Below are 21,878 nucleotides of genomic sequence, written 5' to 3'. Positions count from 1 at the left end.
CAACCAGCCAGCCTGTGGTGAGAAGCATCTAAGTTTGTAAGGGCATTGAAAGCGTTAAGATCAGCTTAGAATGCGTTTTGCTTTTATTTCATTTGACCAAATCCAACTTGTTATGCTTTGACTTATAATCACTTAAAATCTATCTTTATAGTTAATAAATCTGTTTGTTTATTCTACCTGAAGCAGTGTGTTTGGTTTGAAGCATGTCAGAGACTCCCCTTGGGTTAACAAGCCTGATACATATAAATTTCTTTGTTAAAGTGACGAACTCATATAAGCTTGCAGCGTCCAGCAGGCATAACTGGACACTGCAAGACGGAGGTTCCTAAGTTTGTGTCTGGGACCGGAGATATTGGCTAGTGTCATTCGGTTGCACAATTCAAGGAGCAGCTTACATGCCAGAGACTGTGCGTGAACAGCCCAGGAGTGGGGGTTCTCACAGCAGAGCAGGGTAAAGCTGGTTCCCAGAGTCAGGGATTGGAGTGACCTAGCAGATCACCAGTCCAGATAACACCAGAGGGGAACGTCACACCCTCTGTAACAGCAGTTTACAGTTCACAAAGCAGGATTGTTTGTAAGTTAGTAGTTTTCTGTGGTGGAACCTCCTCCATCATGCTGTGACACCCTGAATGCTTTGCTCCCAACAAAAAGCTTTGCGTCAGAAAGCTGAGCACATCAGAGAGGCTGACAACTGTATTTACCAATGGCCCAAATGCTAGAAGTCATAACTCACTAGCAATGATTCTGAAAGTATCAAAGTGGATAATAATTAATAAGGCCAAATTTTCCTTTCAGATGTGTGTATTACTCCCATGGATGTCAATGCATCCATATATAGGAGTATAGAGTTTTAGAGTTGAAAGAGGGTTATACTATGTGGGTGGGAACAGAGAAGTTGTTCAAGTATATATTATTAATATAGGGGGAATCTGTTCTATTTATATTTCTTATTTTCTGCCATTAAGATCTAAGGCTGTGGAGTCCTGCACTAAGAGCCACATGGACCTTTTTGCCTAAACGGAGCCCCACTGAAGGCAGTATGGCATGAGCCCTGTACCCATGAAGAACCTGTACATGGTCAAGGTCTAGTTTATGGTGGTTCCTACACTTTCTCATGGCTTTGAGTTGGAGAGCTCACACACCTAAAAGACACAGGAGTAAGACTGAGTCTTTGAGAGAACTGGCTTTAAGTCTGATAATAATAGAACTACAATAAAAAGGTACCTTTTAGATTCTGGATAAATCGCTCATTTGTTGTTATGTTATTCATTAACACAGCCTGCGGAAAAAAAGTGAAATTGTATTAAAACAATGTTGATCAAACCACTTATTTAATAAAAATGTAATCAAGTAATTCTAGAGAATAAAGCAAAAATGTATTTCTAAGCAATATGATACAATTAAAAAACAAACACTGTATTAGGTGCAGTTGAGATCAGTTATGTTATTTCAATACCTAGATTATGAAAAAAAAACAAAAAAAATTTGTACTACCCAAGGCATAAATCAATGAAAGATCATCATTAAAAATAAAACAAGACCACAACATTTTAAACAGGTTACTCACTGGAATTATTAGTTTAAAGAGTCCATTGCTAAACACTTGTTTACCATTGTCTCCATTTCATGTTACTCTTACAATCACAGTGACAATCAGATTTAGAGTGTATTAATCAAGTGTACCTTTAAGAAAGAAAGATTCACCAAACTGCATCCTTTCAATAATTCTTTTGAGATAGAACCAATAAGCCTACTGTCAGGATTGCAGGGGAAAAGTGCCAGAGCAATAATTATTCCAACACCACAAATAAAAACTCTACCAAAGTCAGTAAATCAAGGGAGAAATGGTTTGCCTATTAGGTTTTATATTACACACCATTATATTTAGTCCACTTCCCTGATGCATGGCACCCTCTTTTCCTCCCCTGGGACAAGTGAGAGATGTAATGCCCTTCCATTCCCATATCTTTAACTCCAGACACACTAAAAAGGCAGTAATCTCAGGCGGGAGGAGAAGGTCAGAAATACACATGCACATGAGATTGGATATTGTGACAAAGTTCCTCCTCTACCTTGGTGGGTCTTGCGCTTATTGGCGGATTTGCTCGCCTTGGAGCTTCACGGCAGCCCTCCGCTTGGCTGTTTTTCTGAACCCACAGTCCAGTTCGACGACTCCTGTGTCTGACCAGGAGTTGGGAGGTTTGGGAGGAACCCGGGCCTGCCCTCTACTCCGGGTTCCAGCCCAGGGTCCTGTGGAATGCAGCTGTCTAGAGTGCCTCCTGGAACAGCTTGCGACAGCTACAACTCCCTGGGCTACTTCCCCATGGCCTCCTCCCAACACCTTCTTTATCCTCACCATAGGACCTTCCTCCTGGTGTCTGATAATGCTTGTACTTCTCAGTCCTCCAACAGTCCGTGTTCTCACTCTCAGCTCCTAGTGCCTCTTGCTCCCAACTCCTCACATGCGCACCACAAACTGAAGTGAGCTCCTTTTTAAACCCAGGTGCCCTGATTAGCCTGCCTTAATTGATTCTAGCAGCTTCTTGATTGGCTGCAGGTGTTCTAATCAGCCTGTCTGTCTTAATTGTCTCCAGAATTGTCTCCTGATTGTTCTGGAACCTTCCCTGTTACCTTACCCAGGGAAAAGGGACCTACTTAACCTGGGGCTAACATATCTGTCTTCTATTACTCTCCTGTAGCCATGTGGCCCGACCCTGTCACAATGTGTAGGGGGAAAATAACACTACATGAAATTAGTCACAGACAAATGCCAACAGAGAACTCAGCTTCAATGTCTAATATTTAGCAATTGTGCAGGAAACTAGTTTAGTTTTGAAGATGACAGACGATCATGCCTATTTAGACTTATAAATCTGTATATCTTCTGAAGTATCTATTCGCTGTGCTTAGATGTAATTTATAAGGATTCCTATTTATTCATCCCAGGATGCATTCAGTATTTCACAGACTTCAGAGATCCGGATACAGCCATTCCCGAAAGAAGTTTTTTTCACAGAAGTAGTGCTGCTGCCATACAGTATATGGGCTGCCTTCACTGGAAGGAGCACTTCTATGATCAAGATGGTCGTTCAGTCTGTGCAGGCTATTCTGATGCTACTGATAAGGATGCCGAATAGTGCTAATTTTGACTGTGCTTATTGTAATCTAATCATCCATTTACTAGGAGCTAGAGAAAGAGTTCACCAGTTCATCTCAAACACGTGGCTGATGGTAATGACTTTTGTTCACTAGCAGTCTAAACCAGATTTGTGTCCTATCATCAGTTCCCTGGACCATCTAGTTCCCCAAACAAACTGTTATTTGAATGTAATGACAGAGATATTATTGTTTACATCAGGGGTTCTCAAACTGGAGGTCGGGACCCCTTAGGGGGTCGCGAGGTTATTATATGGTGGGTTGTGAGCTGTCAGCCTCCACCCCAAACCCCGCTTTGTATCCAGCATTTATAATGGTGTTAAGTATATTAAAAAGTGTTTTTAATTTATAAGCCGGGGGGGAGGGTCGTACTCAAAGGCCTGCTATTTGAAAAAAGTCACCAGTACAAAAGTTTGAGAACCACTGGTTTACAGAAACCAGTAAGTTATATTCACATCTTTATGCAGAGGGAGCAAGTTTCAAACAGATAAAAGGAAATTTTTCTTCTACACAATACCACACAGCCCATGAAACTCATTGCCAAAAATATCACTGAGGCTAAGAGCTTAACAGGTTTCATAAAAGAAGACCATTAATATGGATGACAAGAATATCCAAACTTACACTCATAAGGATTTAAAAAGAGGGAGAAAAAATCAAGAGTTTTCGAAGGATTATAAACCCTGATTGCTTCACCATATAAACCAACATTTAATGAATGGTGCTCTGCCAATGGTGAGGTTATTCCATAACTTCCAACTGCAGGATTTCTTATACTGGAAACATCTGGTACCGGCCATTGTTGAAGACTGGCTACTGGATTAGATGGTCCAGCAGTCCAATTCAGCATGGAAATCACTATGTTCCTATGTTATTTTCCTAATTTTTGAACATGGAAATAAGAATATGCTTGATTCTGAAAGTATTATAGAATGACTGCTAAATTTCATATTACTCAGAATGGTGGTAAGGGTGAGTAGTAATCATCTCAAACGGGAAAGCACAGGTACATGTTATTGGAAGGTCACTTAAGTCACAGATAAAAAATGCATTACTTCATATCCTTTTCAGAGTAGCAGCCGTGTTAGTCTGTATTCGCAAAAAGAAAAGGAGTACTTGTGGCACCTTAGAGACTAACCAATTTATTTGAGCATAAGCTTTTGTGAGATACAGCTCACGAAAAGCTTATGCTCAAATAAATTTGTTAGTCTCTAAGGTGCCACTAGTACTCCTTTTCTTTTTTCATATCCTTTATGCATCACATACAAAAGACCCTTTTGGTAAAGCTGCAGTACTCTCCTGAATGTGAAAATATGATGAAGGGAGGGTCATATAGAAAGAGATCAGGAAAAGTTGGTTAGTAAAAGCACCTCAATGTTTGCAGCAAATCCGGTTTAATAATTTACAAGAAAATGTTTACAACAGCCAGAAGGTTGTTTCTTAATGTTGCTGCATTAATACTTAGAGTTTTATATTTTTCAAGAGCTGTACCAACATTAACTAATCCTCACAACATTGTTGGGTTGTAGGCAGGCAATCTCCCCATTTTTTTGCAAGTGGAGAAATAGACACACACAAGATAAACAACTTGGCCAAAGGCCAGAGAACAAGTTAGTGTCAGTAGTCACCATGAGAAGCTCTGGTGCGCCTGGCTGCCAAGCCTGTACCCGGGTCAATTTAGACCCAGGAGGAGGATTAGATTTGATATTTCATTCAGCACATAAAGCATTGCACACTACCTCTAAAAGAGGAGAATTCAGGGCTTAGCAACTCTGTACACAAGCTGTGCCCCAATACAGCAGACCTCAAGCCGCTCAGCAGACAGACTTCCTGACTACAGTCAGTATTGTTGAAAGCAAGTAAATCATGTCTTCACATGCCTGACCAAAAAGCAGCACAATCATCAGCAAAGATGGAAGCGACTCCCAGCTGGATGACAGTTGCTACAGTGACTGCCAGAAATCTGCTAGGAGAAAAGCATGTCTGTGTAGGAACTGTTGTCCACATTAGAGACACAGAAAGCAATGGAATGAATAGCTACATCAGTGAATTGGTGGGCAGAGAATGACTTACCCTAAAGAGAACAGTAATTCCTGCTAGAGAGGTTTCTAGTATCACAGAATCACAGAAAAGGCCAGAAGGATCCATTAGATATGTTCTGACCTCCTGTATATCACAGGCCATTACATCTCACCCAGTTACCCCTGTATTGAACCCAATAACTCGTTGGCTAAAGCATATCCGCCAGAAAGGTATTCCCTTGTAACATTCCATTTTATCTGTCAATTCCTTCAGCATTTCCCATGACAACAGCAAATGCTGTATTAAAACCAGGCTAACACAGATCTGAAAAATGAAAAATTGCTGTATTTGCTTTTAATACTGACTATACACAGTGTACCTCAGGGGTCCCCAACGCGGTGCCCCAACCTTTCTGTGGGAATAGCATATTCCCATTCCCAGAAGACTGTGGCAGGTGCCATTGCACCCGCAGGACACCGCACTGCCAAAATGCTGCCGCCAAGCACGGCCGCCGGAGAACCGCCTGCCGAAATGCCGCTGAGAAGCGTTGCCGTTTCTTGGCAGCAATTCGGCGGCGGGGTGTCTGGCACCTGCCACAGTCTTCTGGGAATGGGAATATGCTATTCCCACAGAAAGGTTGGGGACCACTGGTGTACCTAATACATAAAGAAGCATTGTAACAAGAAATGGTAACCAAAAAATACCAAAGCAATTGGCTGACGTAACATTTTGTAGTTTATCTGTATTTTCAAAGTAGTTTTCACATGAGGGGAAAAGTTGCTATATCAGCAATTAAACTGATCAGACATTAACTAGACTGATTACTATTATAGTTTATTAGTTAAGACTGAAGTAGTTCCCAAAATATCACAAACTCTGGTCTCACAGAGTGCACAGTAATGAGACAAAAAGAGAAGAAAGAGTATGTGGGATAGATTTACAAAAACACAAGCCAGGAGAGATCAGGGAGAGGATAGCCATGTGCCTTATGTTTACATATTTGGTGGCTATTGAATTTTATTTATTTAAATTAAATCCTAAAATTTCCCTTCCTTCACCATTCACCACACAGGCCTACCCACCATCTGTCTGGCAACATTCTTCAATTTTAGTGTCTTTATGCTCTTCTCTCTCAGCATTTTGAAAAGATGGCACACTAGCCACATAGCCTTTCAATCCTAGGTCATGAGATTAAAACATCAACAGGTGAATTTATCTTTTTTCCCCAAGGCTTTCAAGGTCACTGAACATATTTTCTCTATTGTATTTCTTTTAGGCTTGTCGTTATGCTGCAGACTCATTTTACACTTTTGAACAAGAGTGCCGTGTGAAAAAAGTCTAAAGCAATTTTCAAGCCAATAATGGAGCATTTAAGCCATACAGTTTTTCACTGAACTTTTAGCATTCATTCTTTCTAGAAGTTACAGCCTGTTCGCAATAAAATTAAACACTGAATGAAACAGCTCTTTGGAACAGACTGAACGATTCAGACAATTGATAAGGGGAGACCAAGCCCTTTACCTCTAGCTCAGTGTTTGGACTGTGGTCAAGGCTGTTGGACATTAAAAGTTGCTTCTGGCACCTATTCTACATTACAGCAGTCAGTGGTTTCAGTTCATCTCTTATTCCAGAAGTGAGCCACAGAACACAACACAAAAACCATCACCACAGTTGGCTCATTTGTCAGCAGTCTGAAAAGAGGCACCAAGGAGACAGTGGGCATAAAGAATGAGCTATCCTCCCAAACCTGCAAAGCAGTGGGCGTGCGCTTGTGCTGTGTGTGTTCTGTGGACACAGGATTTTTGTCATCATTGCTATCAATCTAGCATATGTATTATTCCTACATTCAATTACAAGTAAAGAAACATTTGGCAGTATGAATGGAATAAAATGCACTCTGGGCAGGGGTTGCTATAACTCGTTACAACTATCGTACATTAACCCCTTTTCTCTCGTCAGCCATTTTACTATATAGTGTGAAAAGGCAGAAAAAATTTTCAATAGTATATTCTTAATTTGCACAGAATCTGAATTTCCATGTCTTGGAAACCTATATATTAGCCTAATGCCGGGATTCTCAAACTTGTTCATAATGCAAATACATTTTAAAAGAGAGAATCTCCACTCCCATTTACGAGTATGTGGACCATCTCTGCTGATGATGTACTTTCCCCAAGGATGAGATTTCAACAGCAGTTGCTTGAGGGAAAGTATTTAGTTTATTTTAGCTTCTTTTAATACAGTTTAACTACTGGAACATGAGAGACCCTGTGACACATGATCAGCCAGCTTTGCACAGACCATCAGCATGGGATCCACACACCATCTGAGAACTTCTGGTTAATGAATGCTGTGTTTGAAGCAGAGAGCTGCCCATTTCTCTATGAAATAAATAAGAGCCTCTTTTAAGACAACATAAAAACAGACTGGAGTAGGTTGTACTTTCCCTAAGAACACTGACAAGTCCATTACTTTACTACTACATCTATTGTAAATATAAGGCTAACTTCTGGCCCTGCTGAAAAAAGTCACAATACATGCAAAGTCATTTTGAACTGTATTTAAACTAGAAGGACCATAATCAATTAAAGCTCTGCCTGCAGGTGTAATGGCTAAGAGGTTTAGGTTACAATCAGCCATGTACAAGGACTTGTCTACACTTCAAATTTGTTGCAGGTCAGCTTGAGATGTTTCCTGTTAAAATGCCTTCATCCACAAACAAAATGTTTTGTTATATATTATCTAGTGTTTTAATGTGTGTTATCAAACCCCCCTTTGGAAGCAGGTTTACATGGATGTGGATTGAGTTTACCCATGGCAAAGCAGGTGTGGTTATAACCACATCCTGTAACAAGTGTTGTGCATCTGTCAGATCTTCCTGCCAGTATCCCACACTGCTTTCTGACTCCCTGGATCAGCTGTGTCCTCTCTACAGCTCCAGGTTCACCCTAACTGGATGTCACACCACCATTTAAATAGTTGCATACAGCCAGGTGCAGTTCTTTGAAATTCCAATTTGTGGGGAGTTCACAAATACTTGTGTGTCATATTCCTGATTACCCCCTCACCCCATACATTGCCTCCTGCTGCTGCACCATGGCCCCAGACTGAGATTCTGGACTTTATTGAGCTCTGGTGAGAGGAGCTTTATTTTGTCCATCTGGATCTTGGCACTGATATACAAGCAGTGTGAGACCAGTGGCGTACAGGAGTCTGGTAGAAGGCAAATATACTGCCTGCTGGATGAATAGTTTTCTTCTTCCGAGTGACCAGAGCAGGGGCTGCGCTAGAGCAATCAGGAACCTGCTAGAACCAATTAAGACAGGCAAGCTAATTAAGACACCTGGAGCCAATTAAGAACTAGAATCAATTATGGCAGGCAGACTAATCAGGACACCTGGTTTTAAAAGGACCTCCCATCAGTTAGTGGGGGGCATGCAAGAGGCAGGGAGTGAGAGGGTGTACTGCTGGAGGACTGAGGAGTACAAGTGTGATCAGGCTTCAGGAGGAAGATCCTGCAGTGAGGATAAAGAAGGTGCTGGGGGAAGGCTTTGGGGAAGTGGCCCAGGGAGTTGTAGCTGTCATGCAGCTGATACAGGAGACATTGTAGACAGCTGCTATCCACAGGGCCCTGGGCTTGAACCCGGTGTAGAGGGTGGGCCTGGGTTCCCCGCATCCCCCTAACTCCTGATTGGACACAGGAGGAGTTGACCTGGTCTGTGAGCAACACCAGAAAGGACAGTAAAAAGAAAAGGAGGACTTGTAGCACCTTAGAGACTAACAAATTTATTTGAGCATAAGCTTTCGTGAGCTGGACAGTCTAATTTGGAAAGGGATCTGGCTGTCTCCGACCCACTAAGAGGGACAACAGAGACTGCGGAGATTGTTCTCCGTTTCCCCCATGCTGGCCAGTGATGACGTTAGCTGAGTGAATGGCAGGTTTGAGCCACTAGCAAAAGTGGCCAAACTGAGGGCTGCCATGAACCTCTGAGGTGAGCAAATCTGCCAAAAAGCGCAGGACCCACCAAGGCAGAGGAGGAATTTTGTCACAGCAGATACCATCGACATTGCTCAGAAAGGGGCATAACCAAGATGCTCTCCAGTGCTGCAGTAAGGAAAAGGAGCTCTGAGTGGCCACAGACACGTGAAACACAATTTAACTGTACAGAGAGAGACTACAGCCTGCTCTTGCTATGAAGAGCTTGACCATATGTTTGCTAGATGTGACACCACCAGAGTTTGATGTGGATTCCCTGACTGAACCACAAACCTTGGATGTGGGTGACGTAGTGATCCCAGCAAACCAGAGTCGTAAAGCTCCAAACCACCTCCATGTAGATCTGGAGGATGAAACTGAACCACAGGGGGACACTGCAATGTTTGCATAACTTTCCTCTGGCTCATGGCCTTTTACCTCCTGCCACCCCTCCCCATTCTCAGTACTGTACAAACAATCCATTCCTTTTGACGCTAATATGAAAACACAAACACCACAAACTTGCTATGTTCCGGCCTACACTTCTCATACCGTAGTGCTTATTCACCTTTCTCCCTCCCTCCACCTGGTCAGCTCCGGCACCCTTCACAAAAATGGTGACACTGCATAGCTTAACTAGGAAAGTACTTATTTTAAGTTACCTTTTTTCTTCTTCATCCTCCCCTTTCTCCCACACCATATGAGTAGCAGAAGGAAGAGGGAAAAACAGCGTGCAATAGGACATTGGATTTGCAAAGGCAAAGAAGTTCCGGGAGCACATAGCCTTCTAAATTTGCACAGGAGTATGATTACTCAGTACAATTTTTAATGCTAACAAAGTTCACCACTGTTGTAAGCAGGTGCAACTCTACTGACATAAAAAGACTCATGGGTGAATTTAACCCACTAACACCAACATACAACTGGTGTAAACAAGATGAGAATAAAGCCCATAGCATCATTCCCTTACCTAAGACCCCTAAAATAACATGGCCAAACAACATGATCCAAGAATAAAGTGATAGACAACTTTAAATGTCATTTTATAGATTTCTGCCATATCCATTAACATTTGGGTATTAATATTTCATGAGTTTTATGTTATATTTTAGGAGTATATAACATTTATCGATTATTCTCTTTGTACACATTTTTTTCCATTTGGCTTGAGGGGCTCAGGTTATTACAAAGATTTGACTAAATAGTCTTTTGCAGCCATATGAGCTTCCTTATAGTCAAATATTTACAATCTGAGTCTAGACGTACTACAGAATTAGATGATATATTGACCTTTTCTTAATCTGCCTCTAAGAAGGAAAAGAAACCTGCTCAGCGTGAGTGACTGAACTAAACCAAAAAATCAGGTTATGAATTTGATAGACTGCTATCATCCTCAAAAAAAAGGCAGCCAATCAATAGTGCCAATACTGAGCAGTGTGCTCCAAGAACACATTAAAAATATTTATAAAAAGGTATTTAAAAGCTAACCAAGTTGATGCAAGTGTACTGCATTTTCTTTTCTAAGTCAGAATAATTTGATTGTACCTTGGATACCCTCTCAAAATATCCAGAGGGACTAGTCCCTATTATTACTTAGTGATGCTGAAAATTTTTTAAATTTCTAATATGAAACTGCACATATAATTATGAGGAGACAAAATTATTGGGTGCAGAAGGGCTGATAAGTTAAATTCCCTTTTCTTCCAGTCATGTAACCCAGGGAAATAGAAAAGTTTTCATATAAAAACACCATATGCCCAGGGTCAGTTTGGCTCATGTTCCATGGACCATTTTAAAAATGGAGAATTTGGCATAGTAAACAACAGGGTAACAGTAAAATTAAACAGGACTATTGCAATGCACAATCCCACATGAAGTTACTGCTATTTGATTTTGTACAAGGCATAATAGAAAGATTTTCAGCAAAAAATCAGTAAGCCCCCATGTGAAAGCATGTACGTGTGCTGCGTGGGGCACACCTCACCGAGCCACAAGGGTACGTATGTATGCCCCACCGCAACTTCCCCTGATTGGGGCAACAATAGAATTGCTTTGACAGATGGGACAAAGAGAAGCCAACACACATTAATATATCATGTTCCCTTTTTAATAAGGCTTCAGAATAGGAATTATTACCACAAACAGTTCATCAGGACCTCAGTTCAGCGCTCCCAATTTAACATCCATACTCATGTCTCTAAATCAGGTTAGGCTTGTCTCCTGATGCCAGAAAGAGAAACCACCACTCTCTGTAGCCTGCCTTGCTTCTACTCCCCTCTCTCCCAGTATCCCATTCCTGTGTTTAAATAGCTCAATCCCAGGGTGGGGCACAGCCTGCTGGATTATCCCCAGGCTGTAGGCTCCAGCCTGTCCCTTAAAGGGGTAGTACCTTCTTTCACATCCCCAAAATAAAGATGTGTTTGTAGTTCCATTAAGAAACTGATTTACAAGATAGAATGAAAAATTGTGGGTATTCATGTTAAAGTTTATTTATTGCTTTTTCTATTGCAATTCTATTTCTATTGCTGATTTCTATTCTATTTCTATTTTTCTATTGCTTGTTCAGGTGACCAACACTAAAAGGCTCAGACCAATTAACAGTGAAAGCTGAATAAATACAGTCTGTAAATATGCATATTTAATGTAGGTGAAAAGTATTTAATATACAGATTTACAAATGCTGAAACATATAGGACTAGTGATAGAGACAACAGTAGGGTATTAAAGACAACATCCTTTCCCTCTCTCCACATTGTGGTTTCTCACTAACTGAACTAAAATGAAGCATACTGATAGGTATATATCTCAGATGCATGCAATATGAACTGAACCTTTCCCCAAGGGAGATGTGAAGAACAATTGTGGCACATTATGAAAAGCTGTGAATAAGCAATGGGGAAATGTATTCCACATCCAATATACAAAGCTGTTGTACGTATTCTTTTTAAAACTACTTAGTTGTAGAACTGAGTTTTTTTAAAAAAACTACTTAGTGTTCCTATTTTGAATTTTAAAATGGATTATTTAAATCCAAACACAACAAAAAATTAGAACATGCATTAACTGTTTAACCAAACAATTTTAAAAAATGGATAGAGCATATATAAGGGGTATTTTTCCAGTTATTGTTTTAACAGAAAATGGTGGACCTATGAACATCCTAAATGCAATGAATGCCGAGTGATAACTAGAGAGGATATTGGTCTCCTTTAAAAAATTGTTTAATGGATTCAAAAGTGCCCTTTTGAACTTCTCATTCCTTATCTGTCTTCATTGAGACTTCATGTAAGCTTCCTGTTCTTTTCAATCTATTTCTGTCTGAATTGCCATAAGTGATTTGCCAAATCTACATTAATCCTTGAAAATTTGAACAGTTCTAACAGGAAAGACTGAGAATGGAAGAGAGATTGGCTCTACAACCTGATGGTTAAGGCACTCACAGTGGATGTGGATGATCTGGGTTCAAGTTCCTGCTCTGAATCAGGCACAGCAGAGACACTCAGGTCTCCTGCATCCCAGCTGAGTGCCATAACCACGGGACTACTGGTTATAATGGTCTCTTGTCCCCACGCCCAAAATTCCACTATGAAACCCCAAAAAGTTAAGATGAAACTTCCTACAAAAGGGGCAAAGTTTTCAGTTTGAATATGGAGCACTTTCCAACAAAAAATTGTTGAAAAATTCCCAACCAGCTTTACTGCCTTCATCTCAGGCGGATCCTCATTCAGCCAGCTGCTTGAACAGCCATCTACCCTAGCAACCAGTGACTCTCCTGCTAATACCCCATAGACAACCTCAACCCCTCCTCCCCGACTCCAGCCACCCTGGGGCATCAGTTGTATGTAGCAAGAAGATGGAGAAGTCTTTTGTGCTGACCTCAAAGGAGTCCCTGTATAGAGTCTGCCTCTCCTCAGAAAAGGCATGGTGCTTTTTCTCTGCCAGACACTGGGGTAGGGCTGGAAGGACTGCCGTTTTGCTTGGTGGGCAAAGCTCCTAACACACCTAAGCCACAAGAGGGCATGGATGTTGACAGCATCTGACCCATTTTAAGTAGATTTCATCCCAGCTGACCTTGCTCAGGAGCTAAGGGCAGCCCCGATGTTATCAGCCTGCTCAGCAGGCCACCCTGCAAGCTGCCATCCTGCAGGTCCTTGAGGAAGTGGAGGGAGAAGGATCTCAGGTGCAGATGGGCTCTATTGAGCTTGATCTCACAATTCTTTTCCAAAAATCTTCTGTGTTATACTATCTGCCATCATGGCAATACATATTTGATATGCTACTAATCCAGTGCATAATTAACTCCTGAAAATTATTCATCCATTGACACACATACAGTAGGACAATGAAATGAAAGGTAATATGTCTAATAAAGAACTGCAGCAATAGATTGACCTTGCATGTTACCTGAGAGTCTGTTCTGGTAAATACTATCTACAGCCCAAAGATTTGTTCTCTCCCAGGCCCATGGAACTCTCCCTAATTCCCACACACATCATGTGCCCTGCAAAAACATAAACATAAATAAATAAAAATCCCCTCTCTTTCACATAAAGATACTTTTGGTTTTCAATCAGGTTTTTGTGAAAATGCTGATCATTCACGGAACAGCCTGAAATATGAGTTAGCTAACCATATTGCACGTAACTGCCAAAATTCAGGGCTTGGAATTTCTGTGTAAGAGAGCATTCCTTCTGAGAGCTCTCCCCATCTGTAAAGCCATTACTCTTTTCTCAGTCAAAGCACTTCAAAATGCATGGGTATGAGAGAAGAAAGGGAGTAATGTACTAACGTATAAGCTCTCCCATAAAGGGCTAAGTGTTCTTTTATGCACGTCATTCCCTCCTAGGAACAAGGAAACTGAACTGGCCTCCGTTTCTTCCTCATTCACCATAGAAGGCAGGGTTGCCCTCCATCTCCACAATGGCAGGGAGCTTAGTCCACAGAACTGTTGTAAACTGGGGTTCCACTGGAGGCCAAGGTCAATACTGCAGAGCAGCACACTCCTGTAGCAACCATGCTTCCATCGGCTTTCCCTCTCCAGGAGGGTTTCCAGTCTGCAGTGCAGGAACCCATGTCAGCTTAGTCAGTAAGATCTTGTGCCAAGATCACAACATGGTGGCGCGGGGGAGAGGGAGAAGTTGAGAACATGAGGCCATGGAAATCAGCCCTCCCCCTCATTTGAAGCGGCAGAGACTGAACACGTGTCACATCCACAAACGGTTTCCATGGGAGAGCTAGAAGGTATAACAGGCTAGTGCATGCACACCTTCCAGTGCTAGTGTGCTGGAACATGCTACTCTCTGTTCACAAAAGCAGAGGATAGCAGAGAGCCCAGTGTGTTAATGTTCACATAGCTTGGGCTACAATGCTGGCCTTGTAGTTTTAACAGCAGACCCTAGGAAGTATTCCATTACTGAATGTTAAAGGCCTACATTTTAGGAGGGACCATAAAAAGGAAAGCATTTTGGAAACAGAGATCTAACAATCAAACAATCCCACAGTTCAGAGGGAATCTACCAAAGGGAAGGAACTGTAAAATGCAAGAGTTCACATTACTTCAAAATATCATAAGTGCTGATGTCTATACGTTAGGCAGAGTGTAAAGTCATTTTTTTTCTGGTGACATTATTTGACTGTGCTGCTTGAGGAGCAGAAATGGAATATGGATAGATGCCAAAAATAGAGAGGGAGGTGTTGTACCTAGTATTACGGAGCTGTACATTCAGAGATTCAAACAGTGGTACCTTCACTGAGGAAAGTAAGGGCAAATAGGTCCCACAGGACGCAGCAGTAGCCGCAGCCATCACTACTAGACAGGAAATCTGGCAACAATCCAACCACAAGAAAGTGCTCACTGGGATTCTGTCTACATTAACATCTGAGATAGTGTTAACACCTTTCTGGAGCATTGTTTTTAAAACAGCCAAGGATTAATTTCAAACTGGAGCAAATTTTTTAAATAAAATATATAAGTACATTATAAACCTGGTCTGTCAAGCCTTTTCAAGGAAAACAAAACTTAACAAGGTTTTTTAAAAAGTACATTGGGGTGTAACAGGAAGCCAACAATATTTAGATTCTTAAATCGCCTCCCTCACCATAGTGTCTGAATGCCCGCTGCTGATTTTTGTTTGCAAGTGTTGCATCTCATAACTTACAATGTATTTTTCCATCCAAAGTTTTTGAATAGCAAACTATGGTCCAGAATAAGGTGCCATACAATTTCCAGTGGAGCCCAAGTCTATCTTAACACAGCTCCTATACTTTCCTGTTTAATCAGCTACATCCAGTCTGCTGAGATCTGGTGGTACCTGAAGGCCACAACTCAGAGTGTAGGTCAGAAGGCATTCCATAACAGGAACAATAACCCAAAAATGATTCCCATCAGTAGAAGTCATCCAGCAGCAATGTGGGGAAGATACTACTGGATCAGGGATGGTTTCCAAAAGAGGAAATCTTTGAGCAACGAGCATCTCTCTAGTGAACTTTAGTAACAAAAGGCTGAGAAAGCTATATTTAAAGATGTCACAATATTATTTAAAAGTAGATGTGTGTCATTTTTCATATAAAGAATTTTCCATCTGTTAAAGCAGTATTGCCAGCCCCAAGCATTCAAAATTCACAGATTCTAGTTCTTCTGCAAAAGTATCTGAATACTTCTGAGCTTTTTTGCTAATCATATTGGGTTTGGGGAGGGGTGCACAATGTGCAAGACCTTCACATACATACAACAACCATTACCGATGAAGTGAGCTGTAGCTCACGAAAGCTCATGCTCAAATAAATTGGTTAGTCTCTAAGGTGCCACAAGTACTCCTTTTCTTTTTGCGAATACAGACTAACATGGCTGTTACTCTGAAACCTGTCACTACCACCTATGTAAGCACAAGGGAATGCAAACACCCTTGTAATTCTTGCTGCTATTTTTAATTTTAGAAGTTCATGTAAAGGCCATAAGGCAACTATAGGGGTACTAAGCAGTTGTCAGCTCCAGGGAAAATCATCACTTCAATGTTAATGTCTTGAATCAGCAATGCACTTTGTGGTAAAATGCTGGGATTCAGTGTGGCTTTAGGCCTGGTCATTCCACTGTCAACCAGACTTTTACATTGAGGCAGCTGTTGAGAAGATGGCTGAATTTAATAAGCATGCACAGCATTGTTTAGAGACTTCCATCTGGCCTTTGATTCAGTGCATCTAGCAAGTTTGTGGGATCTAATAGGCAACTGCATCCCTGGGAAGACAGCATCATTGACAGAAAAACTCTATAGTGAAATGCAAAGCATTGTTCAAATTAATGGTAGATACAGAGAATGGTTTCCTATTTCCATGTTCAGCAAGGCTGCATCCTGTCACCATCGTTCTTCAATATCGGCATTGACTGGTTGGTGGATAAACTTGAGCAGGCAGCTGTCAGTGGCAGGAAGCTGAGCACCATTCTACTTTGAGATCTTGAATATGCTGATGACATCATTTTGTTGGCTCAGTTTGGCGAATGGCCACAGCTGAAGGCCAATCTTGTCAGGCAAGAGCAGCGCACATCAGTCTGGCTTTTTATTCAGTTAAAATGAAGTCCGTGGACATTACCATCAAGCAGCCATTAGCTTGAGATTACAACCCGGATGAGATGTCGAACATGTGACAACTGTCAAATATTTGGGCAGAGTCAAAGACAATGTTGGAAGACGTGAACACTCCTATAACAGCAGATGCTACCATGTTTCCATCCCTGCAGCGGCCTCTGTGGTGATGTCATGACATCAGACCTGTCATGAAGCTGCAGAGAACCACAGTTATACAAAGGCTGTTGCATGTGAAAAGAAGGTCCTGAGGAAGACTGAAGACCACTGCACTGATGTTTTCAATTATTGTCGTATTCATCAGATGTTCTATAGCAAGTGGCAGGACAAGATCAGAAATGAGGATATTCAAAGCTTAACCCAGCAACCACCTCCATCAGCACCAGCTGGATTTCACCAGCTTTCTTGGTATGGGTATATTATTAGAATAGAAGACCAATGAATTCTAAAGCTTGTTTACCAAGCAAAGCCCCTACATGGCCGGTGATCACATGGGCACCAAAATCTTCCGTGGCATGCTAAGTTTGGCAGTGATGGACATAAACTGAATATCCAGCCAGACCACCTTAAGCACCTAGCCAGAGATTGATCCAGGTGGTGTTCAACCTTCAAAGAGACCGTGACACTTTGGGATTTACCATCATGATTATGAACAATGTACAGAGAGGTTTTTTGACATAGAAAGGACCAACACAGGATCATGAGGCCAGGTTAAGTTATTTTTATCACTGACTTCAAAGCAAGAGCAGAGTTTGATCAATGCTAAGGACTTCTGAAAATCCCACCTGTCACTTCTAAAGTGCTATTTAACAACAGCATCATGTGCTATATTTGTTATATTATAACTGCATGTAACACATCCATGAGACACCAGATTTTGATGTATTGCCCCCCATTTTGTCACCCATGAAGGATTATTTTCGCCATTAAAAATTATTCATCATTTCTTTTACAACTCTGAATACTAGAGATCTGTATTAGAATTCCTTTTTTTGAGTACTGCACATTTTGCCACTGGTACTGATGTCTACATGATTGCTTTTGTATTAGCTGAAAGATTTTAATAATCCTATTTCGTTACAGAAAATAGTGTGGTAAGAATCCCACACGTGAGAAAGCTTCACGCTAAGGTCAACAGCATAGCTTGAAGAGGTCCTACCTTCTCATCCTGGTGCACTTTATTGACATTTTCCATCTGAAAACCATGGAGGGACTGGATTTTATCAATCTGTTCACGCTGCTTCTCTAGTTCTCCTTGGAATTCGTTCTTTTTTAGTTCAACAGCCCCTCTCTCTGCTGCTGCCCTGCGGACTTTCCTTTCTAGTTCCATAATCCGACTCTGAAAGGAGGCAGATAAACAAGAGATAAATATAGATGGTTCCTATTAGTTAGTGTTACAAGGAGTATTTCTTTGCATGATCTGACTTCAAACTTTCTGTGGAGAGAAAATCTGATTCACCTGTTACGGATTTTCAGTGTACCACCTTCGTCTTCACTGGCTACTTTTTATATTGCATTTACAGAGTGCCCCTCATCTCAAAGTTGTTGCCTAATCCATTGAGTGGTTATTGATTTTTAAGAATTTCCAATTAGTCACTGATTACATTTAAGGGTTTTAAAGGCTCTGGTCCCAGAATCAGGCAGAGCAGAATTAAATTCTATGTCTGTTTGAGAACCCAAGTGTGCACAATGACAACACTTACACTGAGGGCAAAGCAAAGCTTTAAATACTTTTATTAGCATAATTAATAAAAACAAATGTTTCAACCCAAATAAAAGTGCTTAAGCTAGTGTTTTACAGAATATAGGTCTGTAGCTTTCTTGAATTGCCACTATATAAAATACCTTTAAGATAGCTCTATGGCCTACAAGTAGTCTCCAAACTAATATGCCATTTCTATTAAGAGGCCGCTTCATCCACTAGTGAAACCCACTAGCTGATTAACCACACACAGCAACCTTATGGAACAGTTTAGGGCAGGGAGCTCATGAGCAGGAAGCTGCAAGAGACCGGCCACCTTATAACTAAACCTGCATGAAGAGTGTCAGTAGAGATTGAAATATACAAGTTGGCTGGACACCAGAGTTAAAACCCCCACCCTCGCAAAAAATGCCATAGGGTCTTTAATGATTAAGTGGTCAGAACGGGTTTAGGTCTCAGAGGAAAGAATACCACCACTCAGATGACCAATAGATATTTCTGAAAGAGCCACCCAACCTCCCACCCCCCATACAAGTACTGCCCTAGCCTGACTTTCTTATTTTGTGTAATCAGGTAAGACCACAGCAGGTGGTGTATGAATGCAGGGCAAAGATACATATTTGTGAAGAACCCAACTTTATAAATATGGGAAATTTAACACTTTCTTCTGGCTCACTTCAAGACCATACTGAGAACCAGTGGAAGATTCAACAAAAGAAATATCACCATCATATATAGAGAAAATGTCAAGGAATTTAAGTCTGGGGATTTTGGGTTTGTTTGTTTTTTAAGAATTGATTCAATTTTTGCAGGACATTCTGGAGGCATCTTATATGTTCTGTTGCTTGTTCTCTAAGAGTCATTTATATACTTCCTTCTAATCTATGTAACTTCCAGAATCAGTAGAGATTTGGGGGAGGAGGGTGTACAAATTTCAACAGCATTTGTCAAGCATATGAAAACATCTACAACCTCAGACTGAACTTTATACTCAATCTGGAATCTAACCGGATATATCAAAATCATTTTATCTACTGAGTCTTCAAGGGCAGAGTTCTAGCCTTGTTACTCCACAGTATGCCCTGCTAGACAGAGCCATGTTTAAAGAAGCCACTTGCCTACCCTTTGCAGCTGGGGTTAAGCTCCTACACTGTAATTACCATAGGAGATGAGAGAATGGAAAAACAGAGAAAAATGCTCAAGATTAAACCGCAGGAGCAGAGAAAACTCATTCCATCTTAATCCTGCCAAGAAACTGGGTGAGTAAATAGAAAGTGTGTTTTAAAATGTAATGGTAAAGACTAAGTGCAGCCCAACCCATAAGATCTGAATGGTGCTTCTTTTCAAACTGCTGCCAAGGCACTGGGATGGTTTAATGGAAGTAAAGAATTTTACATTTCCTTTGGGAAAAGGCACTGCACAGCGTAGGCAATCAATAATGGCAAACTCACCTCTAGGTTACTGAATCAAGTGTGACCAGGATGGTAATGACTTTTGATTCACTATCTGTAACCAGTTTTGTGGCCTGTGTCATGACTTAAATGGTCTCAACCCAGGTCTTAATGGATAGGTAACCACTCCCAGAGAGAGGCCAGGGACTGAAGGAGCATAGAAGCTGAACTAACCCTATAAGATATGAAATTCTGCCCTCAGAGAAGGGCTAAGACACACTGGAAGAGCAGTGGTGAAAAATGTATCCGGACATTAAGTCATGACACAGCATGGTACCAGTTCTGCAGGAAAAGAGGACTTTGGTTTCTAGAGCTGTCAATCCAGTTAAAATTCAGTAAACTCTGAAGATCGAGCATCTGTTCCATAGACAAGGTTGTGGCGAGTTTTCTGTTACAAGCCCAGTTTGACCATTCCTCTCCCAACTTCACCAGAAATGAACCAATCCACCCAGCATAGTTCTGGTGTGCTGTTCTGCCAGGGGAGACATTTTTAGAAGAAAACGTGGGGTTAATTGTGACTGATATTGTCCTTACATATAGTATCTTGGGGGAACATCTTGTATTAAATTTATGTATCATTGTGGGCCAGGGCTTGTATGTTTGATTGTGTTCTACTCCACGGGAAGGGTTACCATAGCTCCTACAAGAACTAAAACGATGGGGGTGATCACAGTGAATCACTCTCATTATAAATATCTCCAGAGAGGTACTACCCGCCTTGCATATACTGCTTCAAACTGAGTTTCCAGAGAGTAGGAAAAAAAAGAAAAGGATTTTGGCTTAAAAAGGCTGTATTTAAACTGTCTCAAGACCTTCTGTCTAAGGACCCTAACCCTTGCAGAAGGGTTGGAAAGACTTTGACTTCCTAGGGTCCCATAAGATTGATGGGTGACCTCTGCTTTTAGCATGTGTATAGGAACTTTTGTGGAATTTTTTGTGTGTTTTCTCTAATGTTTTCACCTTATGAATACATGTGCTTGCTTAGAAAGAGTCATGTGATAACTTGTAACTGCTGGCAATACACTGTTCAGAGCCCTCAGAGAGAACGCAAAGCACAGGCATTGGCCTCTAGGCACAGTGGCTTGCTGGGGATATCATAGTGTATGGCAAGTGGCTGTGCAACCTTGAAACACTCCTGGTCAGAAGGGAGTGGGACAGGGTGCTTACCTAGACACAGGCGATGGCTGGAGATCTGAGACCTGAGTGGGAACTCCTGGAGTGGAGCATGGAATGGGGGATACAAGTGCAGTTATCCTGCAACTGTGACAGTAATCAGATAAGGAGTTAATGGAAAAACAACACAGAGGCATTTCACTTCAACGTTAAGAAGGAAGAATGTCATAACTCAAGAGCAACTTGGCTTAGAGACATCAGTCTTGCAATTAGATCCATGTGGCCAGACTCCCTGCAGAACCTCATCAGCTAGTTTAAGAGTGAACATTCATCGTCTCAGCAAAACAGACATCGTCCCGCCAAAGACACCAGTCCTCAGCAAGGTCTATAAAGGAAATTAAGACCACATACATGGAGCTCCATTGAATCTCAGTTAGATTGTAGGGTCTGATGAGCATTATAAAATGCCCCAGCTCAGCTAACAAGGACCACATGGCCCCCGAGCATTCATTCATTCTGTCTTGCATAACTGCAGTAATTTGTTCTGCACCGCATTTCCACACATCAAGATTAGGTAAATTTGAGAAATCTAATTTAGGCTTCTCAGTCAAAATCTTCCTTAAGAAAACACCATTGCCTTGGAAACTGTGAAAGCGTCATTTTTAAACACCCCTCTGAAAAAGTAAAAAGAGGTTTTCTTATGTCTGATAGAAATAAAATCTGGGAAAGTTACTTTGCATTTTAGCTTGCCCGATATCAACTGCTGCTTGCCTCTTTATGTAACTCTATAAGGTCCTGAGCATCAAGGGCAGCTGTTAAGCCCAAATGCAGGAGCAGGCAAGGAAAATTTTGGGAGACAAAAAAGCTGGCAGTAACTG

At 41.3% G+C, this 21,878-nt stretch overlaps 1 protein-coding gene across 3 annotated transcripts in view; it reads right to left on the bottom strand.

The window, feature by feature from the left end:
• The window catches only part of GOLM1 (golgi membrane protein 1), a 94,243-nt gene that overhangs the window by 23,183 nt on the left and 49,182 nt on the right, over positions 1 to 21,878 (bottom strand). For all 3 annotated transcript variants that reach the window (XM_043547342.1, XM_037901759.2, XM_043547343.1), the window contains 2 exons: positions 17,894 to 18,073; positions 1,225 to 1,279 (listed from right to left, as the gene is read on the bottom strand). In XM_043547342.1, the coding sequence (XP_043403277.1) occupies positions 1,225 to 1,279; positions 17,894 to 18,073 (235 nt within the window). The remainder of the gene's footprint in view (positions 1 to 1,224; positions 1,280 to 17,893; positions 18,074 to 21,878) is intronic.

The sequence above is a fragment of the Chelonia mydas genome, chromosome 5 (assembly GCF_015237465.2).
Source record: "Chelonia mydas isolate rCheMyd1 chromosome 5, rCheMyd1.pri.v2, whole genome shotgun sequence".
Taxonomy (NCBI): domain Eukaryota; kingdom Metazoa; phylum Chordata; order Testudines; family Cheloniidae; genus Chelonia; species Chelonia mydas.
Note: the sequence above shows the minus strand (reverse complement) of the source record. Positions and strands in the feature narration are given on the sequence as shown.